Source organism: Poecilia formosa, unplaced genomic scaffold, assembly GCF_000485575.1.
Source record: "Poecilia formosa unplaced genomic scaffold, Poecilia_formosa-5.1.2 Scaffold553, whole genome shotgun sequence".
Taxonomy (NCBI): Eukaryota; Metazoa; Chordata; class Actinopteri; order Cyprinodontiformes; family Poeciliidae; genus Poecilia; species Poecilia formosa.
In genome coordinates, this window is record NW_006800492.1 from 35,371 (window position 1) to 57,260 (window position 21,890).

Consider the following 21,890-nt stretch of genomic DNA (forward strand, 5'->3'; position numbering starts at 1 on the left):
CACAAAATCATTCTTAGAAAATGAGAGTTTAGTCTGCTCAGCTTTGCCTATTTTGAAGTCTTTTCAGAACAAGCTGCTTTAGAGCCTCTTGTCACTTTAAATCAATCTAAGCTGCTGCTGGCCATGTCCCACATTTACACTGGCAAAACGGCTGCAAACAGATGCGCAATTATGTAACCTTAAATCTTTGAACAGCAAAAGTAGAACCTCCTGCACAACCAGCAAGAATGCAGCAAGTGGTTTCTGGATGGTAAGTGGACAACAAAACACTCGTCTCTTCCAGCAGCCATTGTACAGCGCATGCAGAGGTAAAACCAGCTGGCCAAAACATGCTGGAGTTCAGCTGGGGTTGCTAGGTAACGGGCTGGGCTTTGCTGGGGTTGCTAGGTGATTTGTGATGTTACATTCCAGAGGTAAATTTTCCAGAAACCAAAAAGCATTTGCTTATCACCTGGAAGTCTAAAAATGTAAATTTTTGCCTTAAACAAGTTTATTGTGCATAACTTCTCTTCATGTTTCTGTGTTTGCTTGGGCACATAAGTATAAAGCTTATTAGTGAAAATGTAACACTGGGTCTTTGTGGATATTAATGGCTCCACACAAACACACACAGAGAGGGAGGAGATATTTAATCAGAGAGACAGTGTGTGTTTGGAGCTGAATACACTTCTGCAGGTAAAATTGAACCCCAATAAATATTCCAGACACCTTGTCTATAAACAACCAGTCATCCTCAGTGTCCCTCTTATCACTTCTTCTCCTTTCTTCCTTTACTGCCTCTTCCTCCATAACTTCCTCTTCCTCCTCCACACCAATTCCTTCTGTCTCTTCATTCTCAGATCCCTTCTTCATGACTCTCCTTCCTCATCCTTCCTGACATCTCCCCTCCGTCTCTCTGCTCTTTAACCTCTCCTGCCCTTGGTATTTGGACTTTGATCAAACTTCCTCCAGTCTCCCCTCCTTTTGGGACTTCCTCCATCATGTGTTGTCACCTCTTCTCTCTCTCCTCCATCTGTCTTTGCAGACTTTCTCTCACAAAATTTCCTCCAGTTAAAATTTGTGTAACAGAAATAGGCAATAAGAGTCACCCCATGTGAAATATAACACTAAGTATATATGTCTTTGATTTCTACCGTTTTTAAATGTAGTTATAAATGTTTACCCGACACTAACAACATTTATGTATGAACTTGATTTTAGTCATAGTTGTTGTTTTGTCTCTTTTTTGAGTGTCAACTTTCACTGTTGGAAAACAGTGGCAAATAATATTCTTATTAAATGAGCCGTGATATAAGTAGCTCAAAGAAACATCAAAAAGAAAGAAAGAAAAAAAAACATCAACATAAAGATGCTTACAAACTACAAATGAACATAAAAGGTATTTAAGTGACAGAAATGCAGGTGTTCAGATTTACAAAGAACTGGGTTCTTACAAGAAATATCTAATTTCTAGTCAGAATTTTTAACATTTCTGTCAGTTTTCCAACATGGACATGAGATACTGCAACAATAATTATATATATATAAAGCTAAAAAAAACCCACAGAATGTAAATTAATAAGTAGGTAAATAAAAAACACAACACAGCAGAGAAAATAAGTCGGGATGTAAAGTGATCATTTTCTCCCAACTCTGATTCGGACATAAGTTGGATGCTTCAAAAGTTTAACATTTAAATCTGCACAAAACCAGTGAAGTGAAACGTAAAAAATGTTGTTTAGAGAGGCTGAAAAAAACATCACATATACATGGACAGAGCATATATATATATATAAAAACAAGTTTTACCCGTCATTAGTTTTTATATAAAATGTAACAGGCAAGATTATGAGGCCACATTTCTGACTGCATTAATCATTAAGCTAATCAATGGAGATTTAATGGGGGACAAGTTTACTCACATGTAGAAGAAGAACGGCAGCCAGAAAAGACTGACCCTGACAGTAACCTATTTCCTCATCATAGACGGAATAAGCCTGCAAAAGAATAAAAAACAAAAAGGAAAAATTTAAGTTTTACCACCGACAAACATGAACTCATTTTTAAGGTTATTTACACCTGATGGACAAACCAAAGTTACTAAAGTGCAGATTTTAGAGAGACGAGTTGCAGATTTTATCTGCTGAATTCTTTCGTTCTTTCTTTTATACCCGAAAGCAGAACTGAATGATGAAAAGCTGTACTGTTTTTTTTTTAATGTGGGATGAAACTAATTTATACAAAAATGTCAACATTTGCACAGAAACATAAATATAGAACCATAAATAACCTATTAAACTGTTATGAATTAGTTACACATCATTAGTGAAGCTATAGATAATGAAAATTAGATGTTTTAGTATTCTGCGTGTTTCTCCATTTGTAAAATGATCTATGTGCTCCAGACATTTACCACCCTTCTTAAGCAAGAGTCTGAGGATCAGCAGCCATTCACATCTAGACCAATCGATCTTAAAAGCTTTGTGCCTCGCTGCTCCTCCAGTGTATCGCTGCAATATAACTGTTGTTGTCAGAACATCAGTGCCAACAGAGTACATCTCCTGAGAGACAGCTTCTCCGTAACGCTTCAGCTTTACCAGAGGAGTTTCCTCAGAGGAACACCTCTCAGTCTCGTCTTTCCTTCTGTGTTCGTGTCAACCTTGTTCAATGTCACTTTCTACGAGTCTGCTAACATGGCACAGATGTTCTGCAGCTAATTAAACTGATTTTTTAAAAAGATGACTGAAGCACTTTGGAGCATATAAACTCTGAAAACAGGATTGGATTTTAGCCTACACTGCCTTTACTCAACCGCTGTAAAGGCTTCGTATAGACTGTCCTTGCACTCACCAAGTGACACAGAGTATAACTACAGTGTGCAACCTTGGGTTTGTGCCTGTTTGTCCAATAAATCGATGCAGTAAACTGCGGTAAAGGGGAGTGCTTATAAATGAGCCACAGAGTAAAAAATCTCAGAAAAGAAGAAACGTGATGTAAAATTCAGGCAAATCTGTTACATGTGTTTTTGTGAGGTGGATCTGTGCTTCATGGCAACAACTAAATGAGTCCTGTAAACATTTTAAGATGGTTAAAACTTCATTGTTTTTAGTGGCATTTTACAGTAAAGTAACAAAAAGAAGGAATGATTGTCAAGTGAAATAAAAACAGTTTGCAATGTTTCTATATAAATAATCAGAAAAGTGTGATTCCTTGTGTGAATGCCTTGCAGAAGCATCTCTTGCTGCAACTTTGATTAATGCTCTCATTACGCTTCCTGTTAGTTTAGGTAAACAGTGATGTCTTGGTATATATGGAAACTGTTTCTTTTTAAATATTGACCAATGAGACACTCAACTCTGATTTAAACTTCTCCAAGAGGATATTCTTGACCTGCCTTGTTGGTTTTTAAGAAGCTGTTGTTTCATTTATGATCTTTAATAATAATATGAGGCCTGCACAGAGCACCTGCAATTAGATTAAGTACAAAAAAACCGACTGGACTCTATTTGATACCCTGTTTTCCTTCCAATTTCCAACTATGCACTACCTTGTGTTGGTTTGTCACATAAAATCCATTCAACCTTGTTGTAGTACAACAACAAATTGTGAAAAGGTTAAATGAAATTGAATCGACACACCCAGCACATTAGCTGCTGAGTTGATGCTCACTCTTTTCCATGCAAAGTTAAACGACGGGCAGACAGGAACGGTCCCACTGCTGCTGTGCTCAGCTAATTTTGGTATTTTGATGTGGAGGTAATGGAGAAGTCTTGTGGCGCTGTCTGGGGTGTAATCTACAAGCTGACATGCTTGATGGAGTGTGGCGTTCACACGTCTCCAACTCAGCTGGGAGAAGAGCATGCTGACAGATGGATGGGGGAGGTCCTGGTGGGTGAAATCTAAATTTGTTGGCCCGGGCAGATAATGGACTCAGAGGGGTGGATTATTGCAAAAAACGCCTAGTTTCTCAACTGTGGAGAAGACAGATTTTTTCTATTCTTAGACGTTGAGCAAGTAACTGTGGAAATGTTTGGTGCTTCAAATGTCTTATTAATCCTTATGTAAAGTTCTGTAAGGATCTGTGGGGCTTTATTTGTTAAAACTTCAGCAATACCATCCGTAAAGTTCTCAAGTACTGGGATACAAAGTAAAAGGAGAACAGTATGTGAAACTCCAACATGTTTTATAGCTGGTTTATGTGAAGCGGAAGGAGAATAATGTGTAGTTTCCACCATTTATAAAATAGAAAATGTGCCATGGATTTGTAATAAGAATCGGAGATATTGCTTAAAAATATAATCTCAGATTTTTTCATACCAGATCCGATTTCTAATCTTAATTGATAATTTTTTATGTTGCTCGCTGCCATTTCTAAAAAAGTAAATACAAATGACAGAAACTATTTTCAAAGAGTGTTTTTTAGTTCAATCATCCCTTCTTTACGTTGTAAAATGGAGTATTAGGACCAAGCTACGAGCATTTTTGTTTAATTATGAGAATCTAGTCATAATAACTTGGGGTAATTCTATTTAGACACACTGAGCCCGCTGCACTGAACCCCTTTGAAAACCTCCTGGTTGATTTCTGAGCTCTTCCTGAGTTAAAACATTAGTATTGTTGTTTCTGAATGAATATAAACTTTTCTTTGCATTATTTGAGGTCCAAAAGCTCTGCATCTGTTTCATTAATTTGAGCATTTCTCATTTTCTGCAAATAAATAAGAAATTTTTTCTTGGAATATCAGAGACATGTCAGTAGTTCATAGAATAAAAGAACAATGTTCATTTTACTCAAACATATAGCTATAAAAAGTAAAATCAGAGAAGCTGATCATTTTGTAATGGTCTCTTAATTTTTTCCAGAGCTTTATATTCTGCTGCCTGCAGTAACACACTACCAGGATCCAGAAAAGTGCAACATATGGTAGAAAAATTCTGTTTTTTTTAATAAAAATAGAAAAGAGCTGCAGGTTTTATTTTCCAGCTTATTGCTGATGGAGGAAATTGTGTCTCAAGTAGGAATGTTTCTGAAACAAAAGATTTTAGAGAGAAAACGCACCAATTCAGCAGGTGACCTTCCCCACAGAATAAAGGTTGGAAACGAAGCACTTCAGGCATGAAACGGAAGAAGTTATAAAGGTGAGAATGAACTTTGTCCTGGATCCTCCATGTCTGAAAAGCCTGAAGATCCAACCAACCTTAACAGCTGAAAATCTACATGGATCTGCATACAAATGAAGGCTGGCACGACTCTGACCCAGTTGGGACCAGAGTGGATGTTAAACCTCCCTGACAGGTTCTCCTGCAGCACTGACCAAACATGCTCTGTTTCCACTGTGCAACAAACACAAGCAGTGTAAGTTACAGTTTACCACGTTACACCAAAACTAGCTTCAGTTTTATTGGGAAACAACAGTTCATGGTTAACAAGCTCCTTTCTTTGACATTTCAGCTTAAATGAATATGAAGACCACATCATTTGAAAACTAAACAAACTTAAATAAATTTCACACGACAAATTAGTGATTAATGTTTTTTGAGGGTACATTTTGTTTAGAAAGACTTCATAATCCATCTTATTTATGGTTTTGGTTGTGCTTAGTTTTTATTTTGGATATTTAAATTGTTTTCCAGTTTCTATGTGGAGTGTTATCTGCAAAATTCAAGTTTATTCGTCCCTGAGAGGATGAACTTACATTATTACCCCATTATCAATATATTAGTTGAAAATCGTCTCAAAACAACAATATCATTTCTGGGACAATTTATTATCCAGTGAAATTTGTTATTGTGACAATCATATTTGGTATTAATTAAGAAATTCTACACTGAACTAGTTTTACAACTTGTGATTTAATAATATTTGAATAACTTAAGGATTAAAACGTTTCTACTTGCTGAGGAGTAGACGCTCAACTGAATACAAATAGAAACATTTTAAGTTTGTTAACTGCTGAACATTTCACAACAAATCTTATTTTATACTGCAGAATAATACAGAAAATGTTATTCATTTATTATGTCATTTAATATGGTGAACGTTAATGTAACTGTTCTCAATTACTTTATACAGAGAAAAACAACTGTGACCGTTTCATTTTAGGCAGGATAATAAACTCCTAGTTTATTGGGTTCTTAAAAATTTAAGCTTCGTCTTCTTCCTCTACAGATTAATCTCACTGAAAAGATATTAATTTGGATGTTTGGTTTATGCCAGTGAAAGCATGATATGAACCATCCTGCAGCTCTGATTGCTAAATGTCACAAAAATTGTAGATATTTGAGAATAACAAGCCGTGGAGCAACTTGACTGACTGGAGCAGCGGGGAGATAATGAAGTTTGTGACAGAACAGCTGGAAATACATCCAGGATGTGCAGAACAGTTTATAAAAGCAGCACTGTGGTTAAAAGAAGCGCATAGGCAGGGAGCAGGACTCACTTTGACACATTTCTATGGTGCTGACCTTGGTTCTGTCTGGAAAAAAAGCGTATCTTCATAGAAAATTGCCTCAGCATGAGAGAACGCAGGGGAGCTTCTAGCTATAGAAGCATCTTTCTTTCTTTAGTTTTGCAGAATTACATCAAAATGGAAGCAGATTTACAAAACTAAAATGATTTTTAAAAGTTGGAGGAGGGCAGCAATCACTTTAATGATAACTCTTAGCATGTTAGCATGTCAGAAGCAACCATTAAGCCATCAATTAAATTCTAAATGGTGGATTCAGTGTCTGCTTGTCTTCTATTGGTCAACATCAAGATCCAAAGTTGACCAATAGGAGAGAAGCTGACTCTGAATCTCCACCCACCAGTCTTGCTCCTTTGTCACTGTGCATCTTACAAAGAGGAAGAAAAACAAAACATCAGAAAAAGTCTTTAAATAATTGGACAAGGGAGAAAAATCAATGTATGCAAAAAAAGGTAATAATTAAAAAAATTGCCAAGTAACTACAGAATATGGAAAAAAAAGAATAAATAAATTAATAATAAAAAAAGGAAACTAATTAACAAAAGATAATATTAAATTAATACTGTTGAAAATAATAAGTTCTTATTTTTTGGATGCAATATTTGGCACATTACATTCTTTATCAAACCATGTATTTATTAGTCTGATTAATATTGTAGTTAGTCATATTAATAAATAATATAAATAAAAATAATTATTTAATATTATTTGTTGCTAATTTTGGCAGGATCAACTCTCCATACTTGTAGGACAGACTGACACAAATGTATCAGTAAAGACAAAAACAATGTAAATTATAAACTATAAACCAAAAATAACCACTAAGCTTGATGAGACTTGGAGAATGAAAGGGTAAAAAAATGTTTTGCATTATATTGACAGGTAAATTTATGATATCTGATAATTAGTAACTCCAACAAACATAGAAACTTAACATCATCTTAAAATATTCCCTTAAGGAAAGGTGAGCTAAACAAATAATATAGTCAAAAAATGTTATTTTCTGATAAACAATATACAGAAGCCGACAGGTAATATTGTTGCTAACTAACTGCATGTTTTTTCACAGCCTCCCTGCTAGGAGCTGGGCTCACCTTGCAGATCTTGTAGAGTGAATCTTGTCCATCTCCATCGGATTCTTTGAAGTAGTCGTGTGCTGGAAACGTGCGATGGATGTCACGGGTGATGACGCTCTCCTGTGCCGAGTCCTGCAACACAGAGGGTAAACATACTTCAGGCAAAGCCAACAGAGCTTAAATTCATCCTTCTTAAAGTTTACATTCAGATCACTTTCAGTCCAGTTTTTTTCACAATACGATGAAATATAAACTGAATTGTTCCAGTATTATGTGTTGCAATGTTTGACCTCATTGTCTGTTACTCTGCTGATAACAGACGATGCACAAACTCTACAAACATCTATTGTTTAATGCCATTTTTCTTTTTTTTACTCTATTCAAACTTAGAAGTTTGCATACATCTTTACTATACATGAGAGTGACTAAGGAGCATCCAGATGATAATGTCAAGGTTTTGTGAACTTCTGATTTCAGTTAATTCACAGCTACAAACACACCATTTCCTTCTGTGACATCATGACTGTACAAAGAAATCAACCAAGGTATCAAGACCTTCACCAGTCTGGTACAAAAGATTTGATCAAATACTAAAAACATTTATGTAAACATCTGACTTTTTAAGCTAAAATCTCTAAGATTGCTCTCATTAGTTTGGCAATTAGGGCATAGAAATTATTTAACTACCTTAAACAGGTAAATTGATGTCAGACAGAAACAAATATAATGTTTTACTTGATACATATTCATTTATCTGTCTTGTTATAGAGCAGCATCTTAAATGGTTCTGAGGATTACAATTGTATGACCTTATAAGAGTAAGAAAAATCTGGCTGAGCCTTAAAAGACTCAATATCTGTTCGATCTTTACTGCCAGTTTAAAAAAAGTCTCCAAAATATATGCTTTAATTTAAAGATACATCTTTTTCACTGCAAATTTTGACGAATATAAAGTCAAAATCTGAGAAAAGTTACACCACTGCATGAGTTCATAGCTTCGTAAGCATATAACACCACCGGTAACACAATTGTGCACACATCATCTATCCAACTGCCTGTCCCACTGTTTTTGATTGACATAATTTCTTTAATTACATTTTTTATGTTTAAGATTCAGAGTCTTTCCATGTATCTGCCATACTCCAACTAGAGGATTTAAAGCTGCTGGCACAGCTGTGTGTTCTGCTTTAATGAGATTTGTAGTGAGGAGGTGGCGCTTTGTTCTGTATATTATGTGTTGGAAATGGAAGAACATTACATTACAGCGAAAAAAAAAGGAATAAAGTACAACTTTGACAGTTTTTTTTTGTCACAATCAGATGGTAAAATAAGTTTTCTAGATGTGGAGGATCTAAATTTCAACTTTGCAAATTTTTCTATAACAGGGCTAAATTTATGATAAGAAAAAAAATTAAGTGGAAATTTATGAACTGTAGATTTTATAAAAATATTCAAACCACAAAGGGAAAAATAGCTAGATGTATTTCACCTTCTTTGAAATAAAGATCAAGTTGCTGCTTTATGTTGGGATCATGTGCAGCCCTCGGAAACAATTTGTTGCAGATTTAAATATTTTCTTTACAAAACATGGGGATTCTCCAGAGCTTTTTAAAACAAACCATTTCGACAGGGGTGTGAATACTTTTGAGTGATTCTGTGGTGTGAGGCATAAATAAGGATAAAGATGCAACTTTGTTAGATTAAATAACATGCAGCTCTTTTTTACTTTCTTACCTTTGCTTAACTATTCCATCACAGTTAAACCCATTTATTACGGCCGTATTACCATGGCAACATTTGCAATACCATCCAGAATTTGTTTGACAGTTAAAGTTGTAAACACTTTGATTTAATAAAGCATGCATGCCTCTGCTAATTAACAGCCTCATTACTCAAAAAATACCAAAAAATAAATAAAAATTAGGAGAGGACGTCCTCTACGCTCCCTAATCCCTTTCCTTTTCCTCTTTCATCCCTTCCTCCTCCTCTCTGCAGTTTCTGTCAGCACGGTCTTTTGTAGTGTTCAGTCCCCAGCCTTTTGTTTCTTTTTCTTGCTTATCAGCTGCTTTTTCCACTTCCACTCTCCTCTATTTTCTACTTCATGTCCCTCAGTGCCTTTGCTTCAGCTTCTTTGTGTATTTTTTTCCCTTTTCAGCTCGTATCTGTCCTCTTTCAGCATCCATGTGTCCTAAACGTTTGCAGCATCGCCCCTTATTTTCCAGGCAGACAGCAAGTAGACGATGCTTTCCAAGTTCCCTTTTATTACAAACTAACAAGGTTCTTCTTTCAGAGAGATGTCCCACATATGCTATGCACTAAATGAAACCTTGATTAGGTGAAAACTGAGGATTGGTTATGGGGAAGAGCAAATATAAGATACAGAATTAACTTGGGGAAAACTATAGCTGTTACTCTCACAACCAAAGTTATTCTTTGCAAAAAAATCAGAAAAAAATGCACCTTTCCTCTTTCATTGTGCTCTACATGAATATTTATTGTATTGTAACTCACTTAGTCAGGGTGCCTGCAAAAATATTAACATTTCTATAACTTTTTCACAGTTTGTCGGCACAAACCTCCAAGTATTTAAACATTGTTTGATGTGATAAGTTATTAATATATTCCACAGATACAAATCTGTGTGGCACTCACAATCTTCTCCATAAGTTCTAGTTATGAAGAACCGCATTTTGCTGCAATTACAGCTGCAAACTTTTTGGTGGTTTGTCTCAAACAGCTACGCACATTAAGAGACTGATGGTTTGCACAGGTGTTATTACTGACAAAACACAGCAACGTTTTCATAAACATTTTGTTTCTGTTTAACTTCTTAGTAAATAGGAACACATCTACCCTTTTTAGTTAAATGCAGACTTTAGTGAATTCCAAATCTAACTAATTTAAATAATTTATTAAACTTGGCTGAATACAGCATGCAGTTTCAAGAAAAGAGTGACCTAAATCCTGCTTTTATTGCTGAGAGTGGCAAAAGTTTTTACAATATTTTTTTTTCGATCAAGCCAAAAATAATTTGCAAACTTCATGACTTTCTTTTAGTTAAGCAGAAGCACAAAACTCTTTTTACACTTTGGATCTCCAATGATTTACACATCATTTCATAGAAACTCTGTATATATTTCATGGTTAGTTTAGTTTTGAAAGAATAAAACTTTGTTACATGTTATAAAACTTTTGTTTTATAACATGTTTTTTGTTGGCCCAACTTGTGACTTGATGATTTTGGCCCAAGTGACAAAAAGTTTGGACACCCCTGAGGTGAACCACAGATCTTACCAGACACAATATAGCAGTTGACCACATTGTGTCGATATCCATGACTTATTCATGGAGTAAACACCACACGACGAGATATTTCTGTCTTAACATTCAGGCCTTTTTTCTCCAGCTTATGCTTTGTTCTTTTTGTCATTCATTGTAAAACAAAAACAGTTTTAATGTTCAGTCAGGAGGATCTGATGACAGAAAAGAGAAGAGTCACTAATTGTCCTGCTGCAGTACACCAGGAACAAGCGAGCGACCGCGGGAGTGAGGCGTCTGCTTTTGGCGCGCGCCGTCTGAGGTGCTGCTGTGCTTCAGCCCCAAGGTGTCCTAAGGAAACCGCTGCCTCATTAGTTGCATCACTGCATTACACTGCCACAGCTTAGCTCCACCATGGTAAATAACAAAACAGAATTAATCAATTCTAGTTTTTGCATCATATAACCTAACAGCATTAGCACATCCCAAAATAGGCTCCATGGTTTTGGGCCACTTTTCCGGCACTGAAAAGTAGAATATATTAGTTGAGTTAATGAGGACAGAGCTACTTGTTCCTCCCAGTCCTACATTAACGGCCATCAGACCCCTGCCGTCCATCCAGACCAATAAACTTAACAAGGAGCTGAGAGACCAGTCTGGGAAATGCTAAGGTCCCATTATTCACTATAATTTAATAATATGCCAATAGGTTTAAATGGGTCACTAAAAATATATTATTAAAAGATCATAAGTAATATTGCAAATGCACAGGTGCGCCTCGGTGAATCAAAATGAACATGATTAAGTTGATCAAAAAATCTACAGTTCTACTTCAGAGGTGACCTACTTACTATGAACAGGTTACCATAGGTCTATAGTCTATACAAAACACACATTTTTTGGCACAAAATCCTTTTTAGATAATGAGATTTTAGTCTGCTCAGTTCTGCCTGCTTTGAGTTCCTTATGGAATGAGCCGTTTTAGGGCGTCTTGTCACTTTAAATTCAATTAATCTCCTGCTGGCCACGCCCCCAACTAAACATGCACACTTGGATGTGAAAACAGCTGCAAACAGGTGTGCAAATATACAACTGTGCAGCTTTGAAAAGCAGAAGTAGAGCCTCCTGCACAACCAACAAAAATGCAGCAAGTTGTTTATGGATGGCAAGTCAACAATCAAACACTCGTCTTTTCCAGCAGCCATTGTACAGCGCGTACAAGTGGTAAAACCAGCCGACCAAATGTGCTGAAGCTCAGTTTGTGTTGCTAGGCAACGTGGCAGTGCCTGCTGATCTGTGGTGTTACATTCCAGAGGGTTTTGAAACAACTCATTTTCCACACGCCAAAAACCAGATGCCTTTATTTTTCTTTTTAAGAAGCTGCAAAGAAGTACAAAAACATGTAAAATGTGAATTTTGCATAAGAAGTCTCCTTTAAGCAGAACTTTTAACAAACTGGGAACTGGAATAGTGAAGCAGTTTGTTTTGGTATTTCCACATTATGCCCTACAACTCTGTTTCTGTTAAGTTTTAAACAAGAACTGGAGAAATTAATGACAGAATGACAAAATACAAAACAGGAACTACTTTCAAACAAGTTAGAATATTCACTTAAAGTGATTGTTCAGAGTAGCGAAGGCCTTGTAGTAATCACAGAAGGTACAGAGTATGATATTTTCAGGCCATCTTTTATAAAAAGCAAACTGATAGCTGTGTTACTGAGCATCAACACCATCAGTGTCACCATCAACCAGAGGCTCTTTCACTGAAATATCTAACCTGATCTGACAGAAATAAAATAAACAAAAGGCTGACAGAGTGATCCAGGAGGCTGTTAACAATTGTTTGCTTCTAGACGGGAGTAACAGCAGGGCAGCCGATCTGTAGATCTGATTAGAGAGGAGAGGAAGCGCCACGCTGGAATAAAAGACGAGGCTATTCTTAACTGTAAGTGATCCTCCAAAAGCCTCAAAGTGTGGACAACAGTGTGAGCAGCTACTGAGATTTACACTGTAATTACCTTAAATACACAGCTGGATCACTGTTGGTCAGCAAAGAAGAACATTTGTTAAATAGTTCATTTTATATTTTAAAAACGGAAGATCTTTAACGTACACTTATGATTGAACGTTTAATTTCCAGAGATTTGAATATGTGTTTTCCTGACAAAAGAGGAACGATCAGTTTGCCAATATTGATCATGGTTCAAAATCTGGGTGTAATGATGGAGATAACCATTCAGAAACGCATAAAGACAATAACAAAAACAGTCTTCTATCATCTGAGTACAGGACTAAAGGACTCATCCGTTTATCTTTAGTCACACTAATCACTGCAACAGTGTCCTCACAGGTCTGTCTAAAAAAATCGATCAGACAGCTGCAGCTGATCCAGAACGCTGCTGCTGGCATTCTGACTAAAACCAGGAAGAGAGAGCACATCGCCCCAATTTTAAAAATAATAGACTTTAAAATCACTAAACACATTAAAGATCTGTTTTCTGGAACAGGAATGATAATTTATTAAGCTTGTAAAGTAGAAGGTGCTGTTATTATAGTACTGGTCTACCAAACTCCTCAGGGTATTGACAAATGTTACTCAAGTAACTCATTTTAACTTTAAAAACAGAGAGAGCATTTTACCTTATCAATGTTTGCACACATGCATGAGGATGTCCAGCATAGCCAGGCACAAAAACATACATCACAGCCACCCTTTATGTGAAGCAGCAACAAAACAAGCATCAACTTAACTATTGCTCACACCTGAATGCAAAAACAAAAAATAATAATCCTTTACAACAGACTGACATGCACATAAAAATTACCTTTTCAACCTCACAAAAATGAGCAAATACTCAAGGATGATATTTCTAATATAAAGGAATGAGAAAAGGAAAGGCAGGGTGTTCACATCAGCATTTTCAACCATCAGCCTGAATTAATCACACAGTCAATTTGTGAGTCTGCATTTTAAAATATTGTGTGTACCTGCCAAATGTATCCCTTGATGGCTTTTAAAGTGACTGATTGAAGGTAAAAGCCATGAATGAAGAGAGGCAAATGAAGGCAGATAAACAGAGGAAGAGAGACGGTGAAAGAGAAGCTGAGAAAGAAAGATAAAAGAGGGCAGTGAGTTATGTACACAGAGGGGAACAAGAGGTTTCCTCTAATTGTAGCCTGGGGGCTTGTTGGGCAGACAGTCCATTACTCAGATCTTGCCAACAGGTTACCTACTAAGCACATGGGTTTAAAAATAAAAACTGCTGATGTGTCCTAAGCTGCAACTCCACCTCTGACAGCATTTCATTTAAGAGCAAGTTTAGGATCTACAGAGATAAAGTTTTATCATGCAGAGGAAACACTGGGGACTACAAACAGATGCTTTACATGCAGAAGAACTTTAGTGCTTTTTAAAAGACCGAGCAACAAAGTGTTGTTTCCCCTTTAATGCCCTGTTAGATACTAATTCATACTAATTTTCTGCATTCAATTAAATGAATGAATGTTCTTATTTTTACTGTAATGGAAACATCACAACAAAACTTGAAACTTCTGTCCTAAGAATGCTTTCATCAGACTTACAGAAACATTTCCTCAAACACACACGAATAAGAATTATTAAAGCTTTTCAAAGATATTGTGCAGAAGTATAAACTGTATAATGCAAAGCAAAGACTCGTTGAACAAGGAAAGTGTCGCCAATGATAATCAGGCGTGAAGTAGGGAGTGGAGATGTGTTCACAAAGCAAATCTGATTTATTCAAAGCAGTTTGAACGACCCGACTCCCATATTTTCTTTACTCCCAAATATCTGATTTCATCCATATGTGGTGCTAAATTGGACTCGTCTCCAATAGTTTTCAAAGTTGCATCATAATTCTGCACCAGAAGAAGCCAGACGTGGTAAATATGGACAGAAACAATGGGTGAAAATTATAATTTTGAAAATTATGAAATTATAAAACAAAGTCTGTGTCAGTGAAGTGGATCACATCAAATCTGTCTACGCTTCCAAACAGACTTCTCCTTAGCATAAAATGCCATTGTTATTAGTTGTGCTTCTTTTTATTAGCTTCTTTTGTCTCATGATCTTGTGACAACACTGCTGAATACATTTAAAATCCATCCATCCTTAGCATCCATCCATTCTGTACATATTCTGCTGCTGTTACATCGATATTCTTCTTCTGCGCATCACTTTGTGCCGTAAACCAGACATACAGAAGTCTGGCTGCGATCACATCATACATTCTGGTATGATCAAAACTAAATAAATAAATTATGTTCAGAGAAAAAAAAAAATCAGATTATTTTACCTGCTAATATCAGAAATGAGAAAGAAGAAGAGATATACAAAGTGTCTAAAGAAATCTGGCTTTAAAACCTTTAGGAAGGCATACTGAGAGCCCGTGAAATAAAAATGACATAACGTTGACGCACTAAAAGACATGGATGCTATAATGACACCATCTCTTTGCAGACACACCTGGCTCCAATAAAACCTCCTCGCTGCTGCTCATTTCTGTGGGTTGCAGTGAGATAATGTATTGGTGTGATATTCAGAGGACACAGCATGACAATTAAAAACTGGCTCCCCCAGAGACCTCTGTCCTTGGTCACAGGCGAGGAAGTTTCTGCAGGCTTCCCTGGAGGGTTAGCAGTGGGTGGTGCTGGTGTGGGAACAGCTGGCAGATTGCACATTCGTCTGTCTTGGTATCGCTGCAGTGGCATTTTAATTGTCTTGTTGCTTTTGCATTTCAAAAAAGACAGGTTGGGATTGCAGACACAATACTCAGATGGAAGCTTAAAGGGCAAATTTCTCATTTTGCTTGCAGTGAAACCAGCGACGAACAAGCAAGAGAAGACATGACGCAACAGTGAATCAAAGGACTTTGATATGATGCTTATGCAGTTATGATCCAAGTATTTTTGCTGAACTTTCCCAAGATGAGATAAGCAGTGTTGAAGAATTAGTCAAATATCAACACTAAGAGCTCAATTATTAAAGTGATTCACATTTCCATTTGAACATGGAAGAAAAATGAAATATGACAGAAACATTTTGATGTCCCCTTTTTGAAATGTTACAACCACAAACTAACTACTATGCCATTATTCATTGATTATTTGAAAAAGGCCTGAAATAACAATCGCAATAATTACTGGGACAATTAAAATTTTTATTTGCTATATTTAGCCTTTATTTTACTGGGTTAGGTGATTGAGAACAAATTCTTATTTGTTAAAGTTGACCATAATTATTTTTGCTTTATTTATTTTATATGTTTTTTTTTTTTTAAATATTCTTTGTTCCGTTGTTATGTTGTACCTCCAAGTATGTTGTATAAGTACAACATACTTGGACGCTGTACTTAGGTTGTTCCACCATATTTAAACAGCTTTTGTTCTTCATATTCAGGTCAGTTTGTTTGAGTTCAGTTATTGTTCTGTGTTATTTATACTTTTATTTATAATTATTTACCAAACTCTTCAGGGTGTATTTACCGTGAGACGTCGTTCTACAAAGTACTGATTCCAGGAGGCTAAACACAGATGAGGCGATGCTTTTCAGTTTTTTACTTCAAGTGAAAATTATGGAAAATTTAAATCTTTCATTTAATACGTATGCCCTACTTTGTGTTTTCTGTTATATAAAATCCCTCCAAAGTTTGTGATTAAAACAAAGTGTGATCAATTTTAAGGGGTGCAATTATTTGAGCAGATCAGAAGGATGTGACTCAGCGGGATGCTGAAATTAAAAGTAAAACCCAAAATGCAAAGAGTGGGGTTTTAGACATTTTAGAACATTCTGTCCCTTCTCTCTGCTTCAAGTGAGACAAAATTTAGTGGAGAAAATAGAAGAGATGGCCTTCTCTCACACAAACAGAGACTCATGCACAAAGAGAGGTCAGTGGATAAAGTGCAGCCGCCCTGCAGGTACCTGACATATTCTCTGTGCTGTGCTTTTTACTGGAGGATAAGAGTTGCATCTGTGTTATGTGAGGGCGGAGGGGCTCAGGGCATGAGAAAAGTGAAGTGGAGGGTCAGAAACGTCGTCCTGCGGAGAACATAACAAAATCTAGTTTTATTTTTACTGTGGGAATTATTGTGCCTGCAAGTGTTTGAATCTTTTTATTGTCTGAAATACAAAACTTTTCCTGAGCCAACAAGCAGACAGCACACACCAGCTCATGGCTGCAGACTTTATTCTCATATATAGTTGAAAGTAGAAGTTTAGATACACCAAATGAAAAGACATGAACAGTTTATTTTTTATCTGTCTGAATATAAATCAAACCAAACTTCTCTTCCAAAATAATTTCTATTTGCTAAATGCCACAATAATGAAAGAAAGAATATCAGCGATAAGAGATTAATTTATTAATGTCTTCAAGATCAGAAGTTTACATAAAGAGTTACCATCTCTTTAAACACAGAGGGAAACCCCAGATGATGATGTCGTAGTTTTGGAGATGTCTGATAAGTTAACCGACATATTTGAGTTAAATGGAGGCACATCTGTGGATGTATTTTAAGGCCATAATGATCATCGTTTCATTTGGAGGAAAAATAGAAATGCTTGTACCATCCTGACTATGAAGTACGGGGATGGCAGTGTCATGCTGTGGAGCTCCTATGCTCAAGAAGGAATTTGTACACTTCATAAAATAGATGCCATCATGAGGAAGAAATAAGCAGAAATATTGAAGCAACATCTAAAGACATCAGGCAGGAAGTAAAAACTTAGGTGCAGATTTGTCTTCTAAATTTAAAATACTGCTCAGAATACAGCCAAAGTGGTTTCAAAGTGGCTTAAAGACGACAACGTCAGCGTTTTGGCGTGGCCACCATAAAATCCTGATCACAATCTTACAGAGCGCATGTGTGAAACTGAAGGTCAGGGGGCCAAATCTGGCCTGGTATAGCTTTTTATGTGCCCTCTGGACTCCAGATGCCAAACTACTTCAATCAGCTCCTTCAGGTTTTTTGTTTCAGAAATCATGCAAAATAAACAGATCCTTGCATTTTTTTTTTGCACTACTGCATAACTGTCTTTTTTTTTTGCAGATTTTCTGCAAAAATAGTCAAATGTGGGGTTTGAGCGACTGGTAACTCCCACCTGATGGGAAGTATTTCTTACTTGTACTGCACTGCTGTCTCAGCCTGACTTGATGTCTCTCTTTATCCGGTGTATGTAAACTTCTGGTTCCGACTGCTCCTCAGGAAGCAGAAAGTCACACCACTCCTTACATACCAAACCACCGTTTCACTTTTGCTTTTTAATCTCCTGTCACTTCCTTCTCACTTCTGATGGCAAAGAGAGTAAAACACTGCAGAGGAAGAACAAGTTACATCACAGCAGCTCAAAGTAAGTTACTGTAGTATCTATGCTGGATTTGTGTCTCACAGAGACGGGCTCAGAGTGCATGTGTGCTCCAGGATAGGAGGACAGCGAGAGGGCAGGTGAGAGGAGGAACGAGAAATGCTGAGGAGCCAAGGGGGTAATTTGACTGTCTTCTGGTATTTAATTCATCCAAAAAGCCCTGAGAGGGAATTAGATAAGGTGCTTCTGCATCTGCTGGCAAAGCTTCACTTCCCAGGGTCTGCAGTGAAGCAAACAATAAAAAACTAATTTGTCCTTGACTGTCTATTATCCAATCTTTGCCTATGCAGGAAAAACGTTGCTACAAATTAAGCCTAATAAAATAAACAATTACTTATTTCTCCTGAGAAGGGGTTCAAATGTATCCTGTCCTCTGTTGGTGGGATTAAGTAACAATGGTTATAAGAAGATAACTGACAGAGTTTAACCTGAACAAACAAGTCCTTAAAATATGTTGTACTTAATTTTCTTAGAATTGCAACACTTCAATTTATTTTGTTATCATCACAACTAATAAAAAAAATGGTTTGACAATACCGTCTTAAATACATGGTTTTCTACTGGAATATATTCATACAAAATTATGATCAGACAGGAATTATTTCAGTATTTTAGATAAGGATGTGCAGCTGCTTAGTTGGAGCATAAACTAGTGGATTTTTTAAAATAACGTCTCAGAAAATGTAAAAGGTTTATGTGTTAGAAATGAATAATTTGATCATAAAGTGGGAATAATTTTCTTCTTAAGCACATTATTCTTTTTATTGTGGTTTAATTTTCACTATGATGTGGTTGGAGATTGATTAAAAATTTTTGAGAGACTTTGCATGTTTATTATACCCCAAAATTTTATTGTTTGGAGCAAAATCTTAAAGAAAAAACACTAACTGAAATAATTATAGTAATGAAGCAAATAATCATCATAAAATAATAAACTAAATAATAACGATGCAGTTTATTTAAGTTAGCGTACGAGTTGGAGATTATGTTAGAATATAGTTTTTATGTATTTTATCCACCTAAAAATATGGTTTCTTAATTTCCTTCCGTTAGCTTTGTGGTCATATAGCCTGTAATCCAGGAGGACGAAAGCTGCTTCCTGTTGTGTTACTATATTTATGAGGGTCTGTAATATTTATGGTGTACGGGATTCCCAGCCAACACCCTTAAGCAGAAAATTAACATGGTGACATTAACCTTTCCCTCACTTAACCCAGATTAAAAATCTGACAATAAATGTGAAACCAAGCATCAGCTATTCAAAGAGTGCTCACTCTGCAATAAAGATCTACTTTGCAAGAAGACATTAGCTCTCTGGTTAAGTTTCACATCTTAGCGTTCTGAGTCTGACACCATTTAATCATTGTGATATTAGCATGCACTTCCAGGTAGTTTCAACCGGAGGGACGGAAAACCCTCGAATGCGTTTCTGGTTCGAGAAGGAACTAAAATGAATATACAGATGGGGGATTTTAAAAGTGGACAACATGCTTTAAGGGGTTTCCTCTAGAAATGTTAGAAATAAAAACTAAATGGGAGTTGAAATGAAATGTTTTTTACATTTTCACACCAAAAATTTTGAAAAAATATCAAAGTACAGCAGATATTTTTAGCAGCCAATTATAGAAATTTAGTCGAATCTGATTGACTTTTTTGATTAACTGTTTAGATCAAACTTGTGACACATAAACTGCTTTTTATTTATTACACCATTGCATTTTACTTACAAATGGAAAGAATCAGACTTTCCAACAGTATGTGCTTTATTTCCAAGAAGCATTGTTATGACCAAGAAAAAAATAACCAAAACACCAATTTATTTAATTTTTGGTGCTCTTAACCAAATATTTCCTTTGTTTATTTGTAGGTTTTAGGTTAGGAAACAATCTAAAAGGTTAATTATGACTAACAAGGACCATTTCAAAGTAAAAGCTCAGCAAAGGGGAGTTATGTGATTAACCAGGTGAAATTTCATACAGTGAATTGTTGAACACAAGGTTAATATCACCCCCCCCCAAAAAAGAGGCAAGGTTGTTCCAGCTGAGATGAAAACAGTGAAGTACTTTTGACTCAATAGGAACTCGATGTTGAGCATAACTTGAAACCAGGGCAAATTTGGGCAAGTCAAACACTTAGAAGAGATGGAAGAGAAAGCTCTTACTTTGGGTAAGTGGCCTCTGATGGAACACCAGTCCACCGAAGGCAATAGTTGATCCAAAAGGTGAAATAAAAGTACTGACTTAAAAGCAGCTGATGGACACTGAATAATCACACATTTCTGATATTTTTTCAAAATACAGTATTTGAGCAGGTAAATGTTCTTGTTGCTCCTTGATGAGCTTCTGTTTAAAAATGGAGAATGAACCAATATCTGTTCAATTACCAGGGCAATTAGGGACAAAGTGGCATTTACAAAATAAGAGACTCCTGTTAAGATAATGTCAAGTCCCCCGTCGCGCTCCACTGAGACTCCTAACTACACTGCAGGCTGTCTGTCAAGCATCAAATTCTGCTTTCATGGGAGAATAAACACCGATTTATAAATTTGCATACAGAATTTAAAACCATATTACTAATGAGACTTAATTTGTCATTTGGAGTTACTTTGTTTCACTTAAACCAATCAATCAGCTGTGAATGAGTAGCATTCAGTTTGTCATTTCATTCTTAATGGTGGAGAAAGAGTAAGTTAAAAGATAAGTCAGTAAATCAATTTTTCTCATATGAGTTATTAAAACCCAGTCTGAAGGATGAGTCCTGATAATTTTCATTGAGAAAGCAACCAACGTAAAAAAATAGTTTCATTAATAATCAAATTGATATGAATTCACTAAATAAAGCTGCAGTATATTTTGTAACTTTTACAAAAATATGGTTTTTATGTGTTTGTTAAAACCGTCACCATGTTATAAAAGTATAATATGAGACAGAAAAAGTGTGAAAAGACAAATTTTCAGCCTGAAATAACAAAAATAACCAATCAGAGCCAGGAGGAGGCTTTCAGCGCTGTCAATCACCCTCGTGAACACTCTGCTAAATGTTCCAATGGTGGAGAAGCAACTTATTGTTAAAGTTACTGTTATCCACAGTCATCTGTGGCCTTGCTTGCCAGCTTTAGGATTCATGGCACGCTTCGTTGTGGTGAACTAGCCGTAGCATAGCAGACAGAAGGGAAAAGGGAGGACACAAACATGATTGACAACACTAAGACGAAAAGTTTTTGTTTATATCTTAGGTTTGTGGTGCATTTCTATCCTAAAGAAAAATATATAAAACTTTGGATATTTCATAACGAGATATTAACATACATGGAAAAACCTTACGAAAACTTCATATTTTAGGAGTGTGATGGCCAACGTAAGAAAGGCTTACAGTATTTAATTATGCCATATGAACTGATTAGTACATTATTGCGAGGGAACGCAAAAGAAAAAAAAAAATCCCCCATGTCCCATAAGGGGGCTCTGCAAGTATTGGCCTAAGTCATGTTTTATTTGCCAAAAGTAATTCCTGTCAAAAAGGAAAGAACAAAAACACTCTCTTTTTTATTCCCAAACGATAATTTAGGCAACAATGATCAAAAATGACTTAGTCACCTTAATAAAATAATGGCCTATTAAAAAGATCCATTGAAATCTCGATCTTTCACAAAGATGATCTGATCTGCACACCTCTCAGTCTCCGTACTTCCAGCAGAAAAGTTTCTGCTGTTTAACTTTCATGGA

General features: G+C 36.1%; 1 protein-coding gene across 1 annotated transcript in view; it reads right to left on the reverse strand.

The window, feature by feature from the left end:
* Positions 1 to 21,890, reverse strand: part of rabgap1l (RAB GTPase activating protein 1-like) — a 110,046-nt gene that overhangs the window by 32,478 nt on the left and 55,678 nt on the right. The window contains exons 13-14 of the mRNA XM_007540660.2: positions 7,540 to 7,653; positions 1,902 to 1,976 (exon numbers count right to left, since the gene is read on the reverse strand). Of these exons, the coding sequence (XP_007540722.1) occupies positions 1,902 to 1,976; positions 7,540 to 7,653 (189 nt within the window). The remainder of the gene's footprint in view (positions 1 to 1,901; positions 1,977 to 7,539; positions 7,654 to 21,890) is intronic.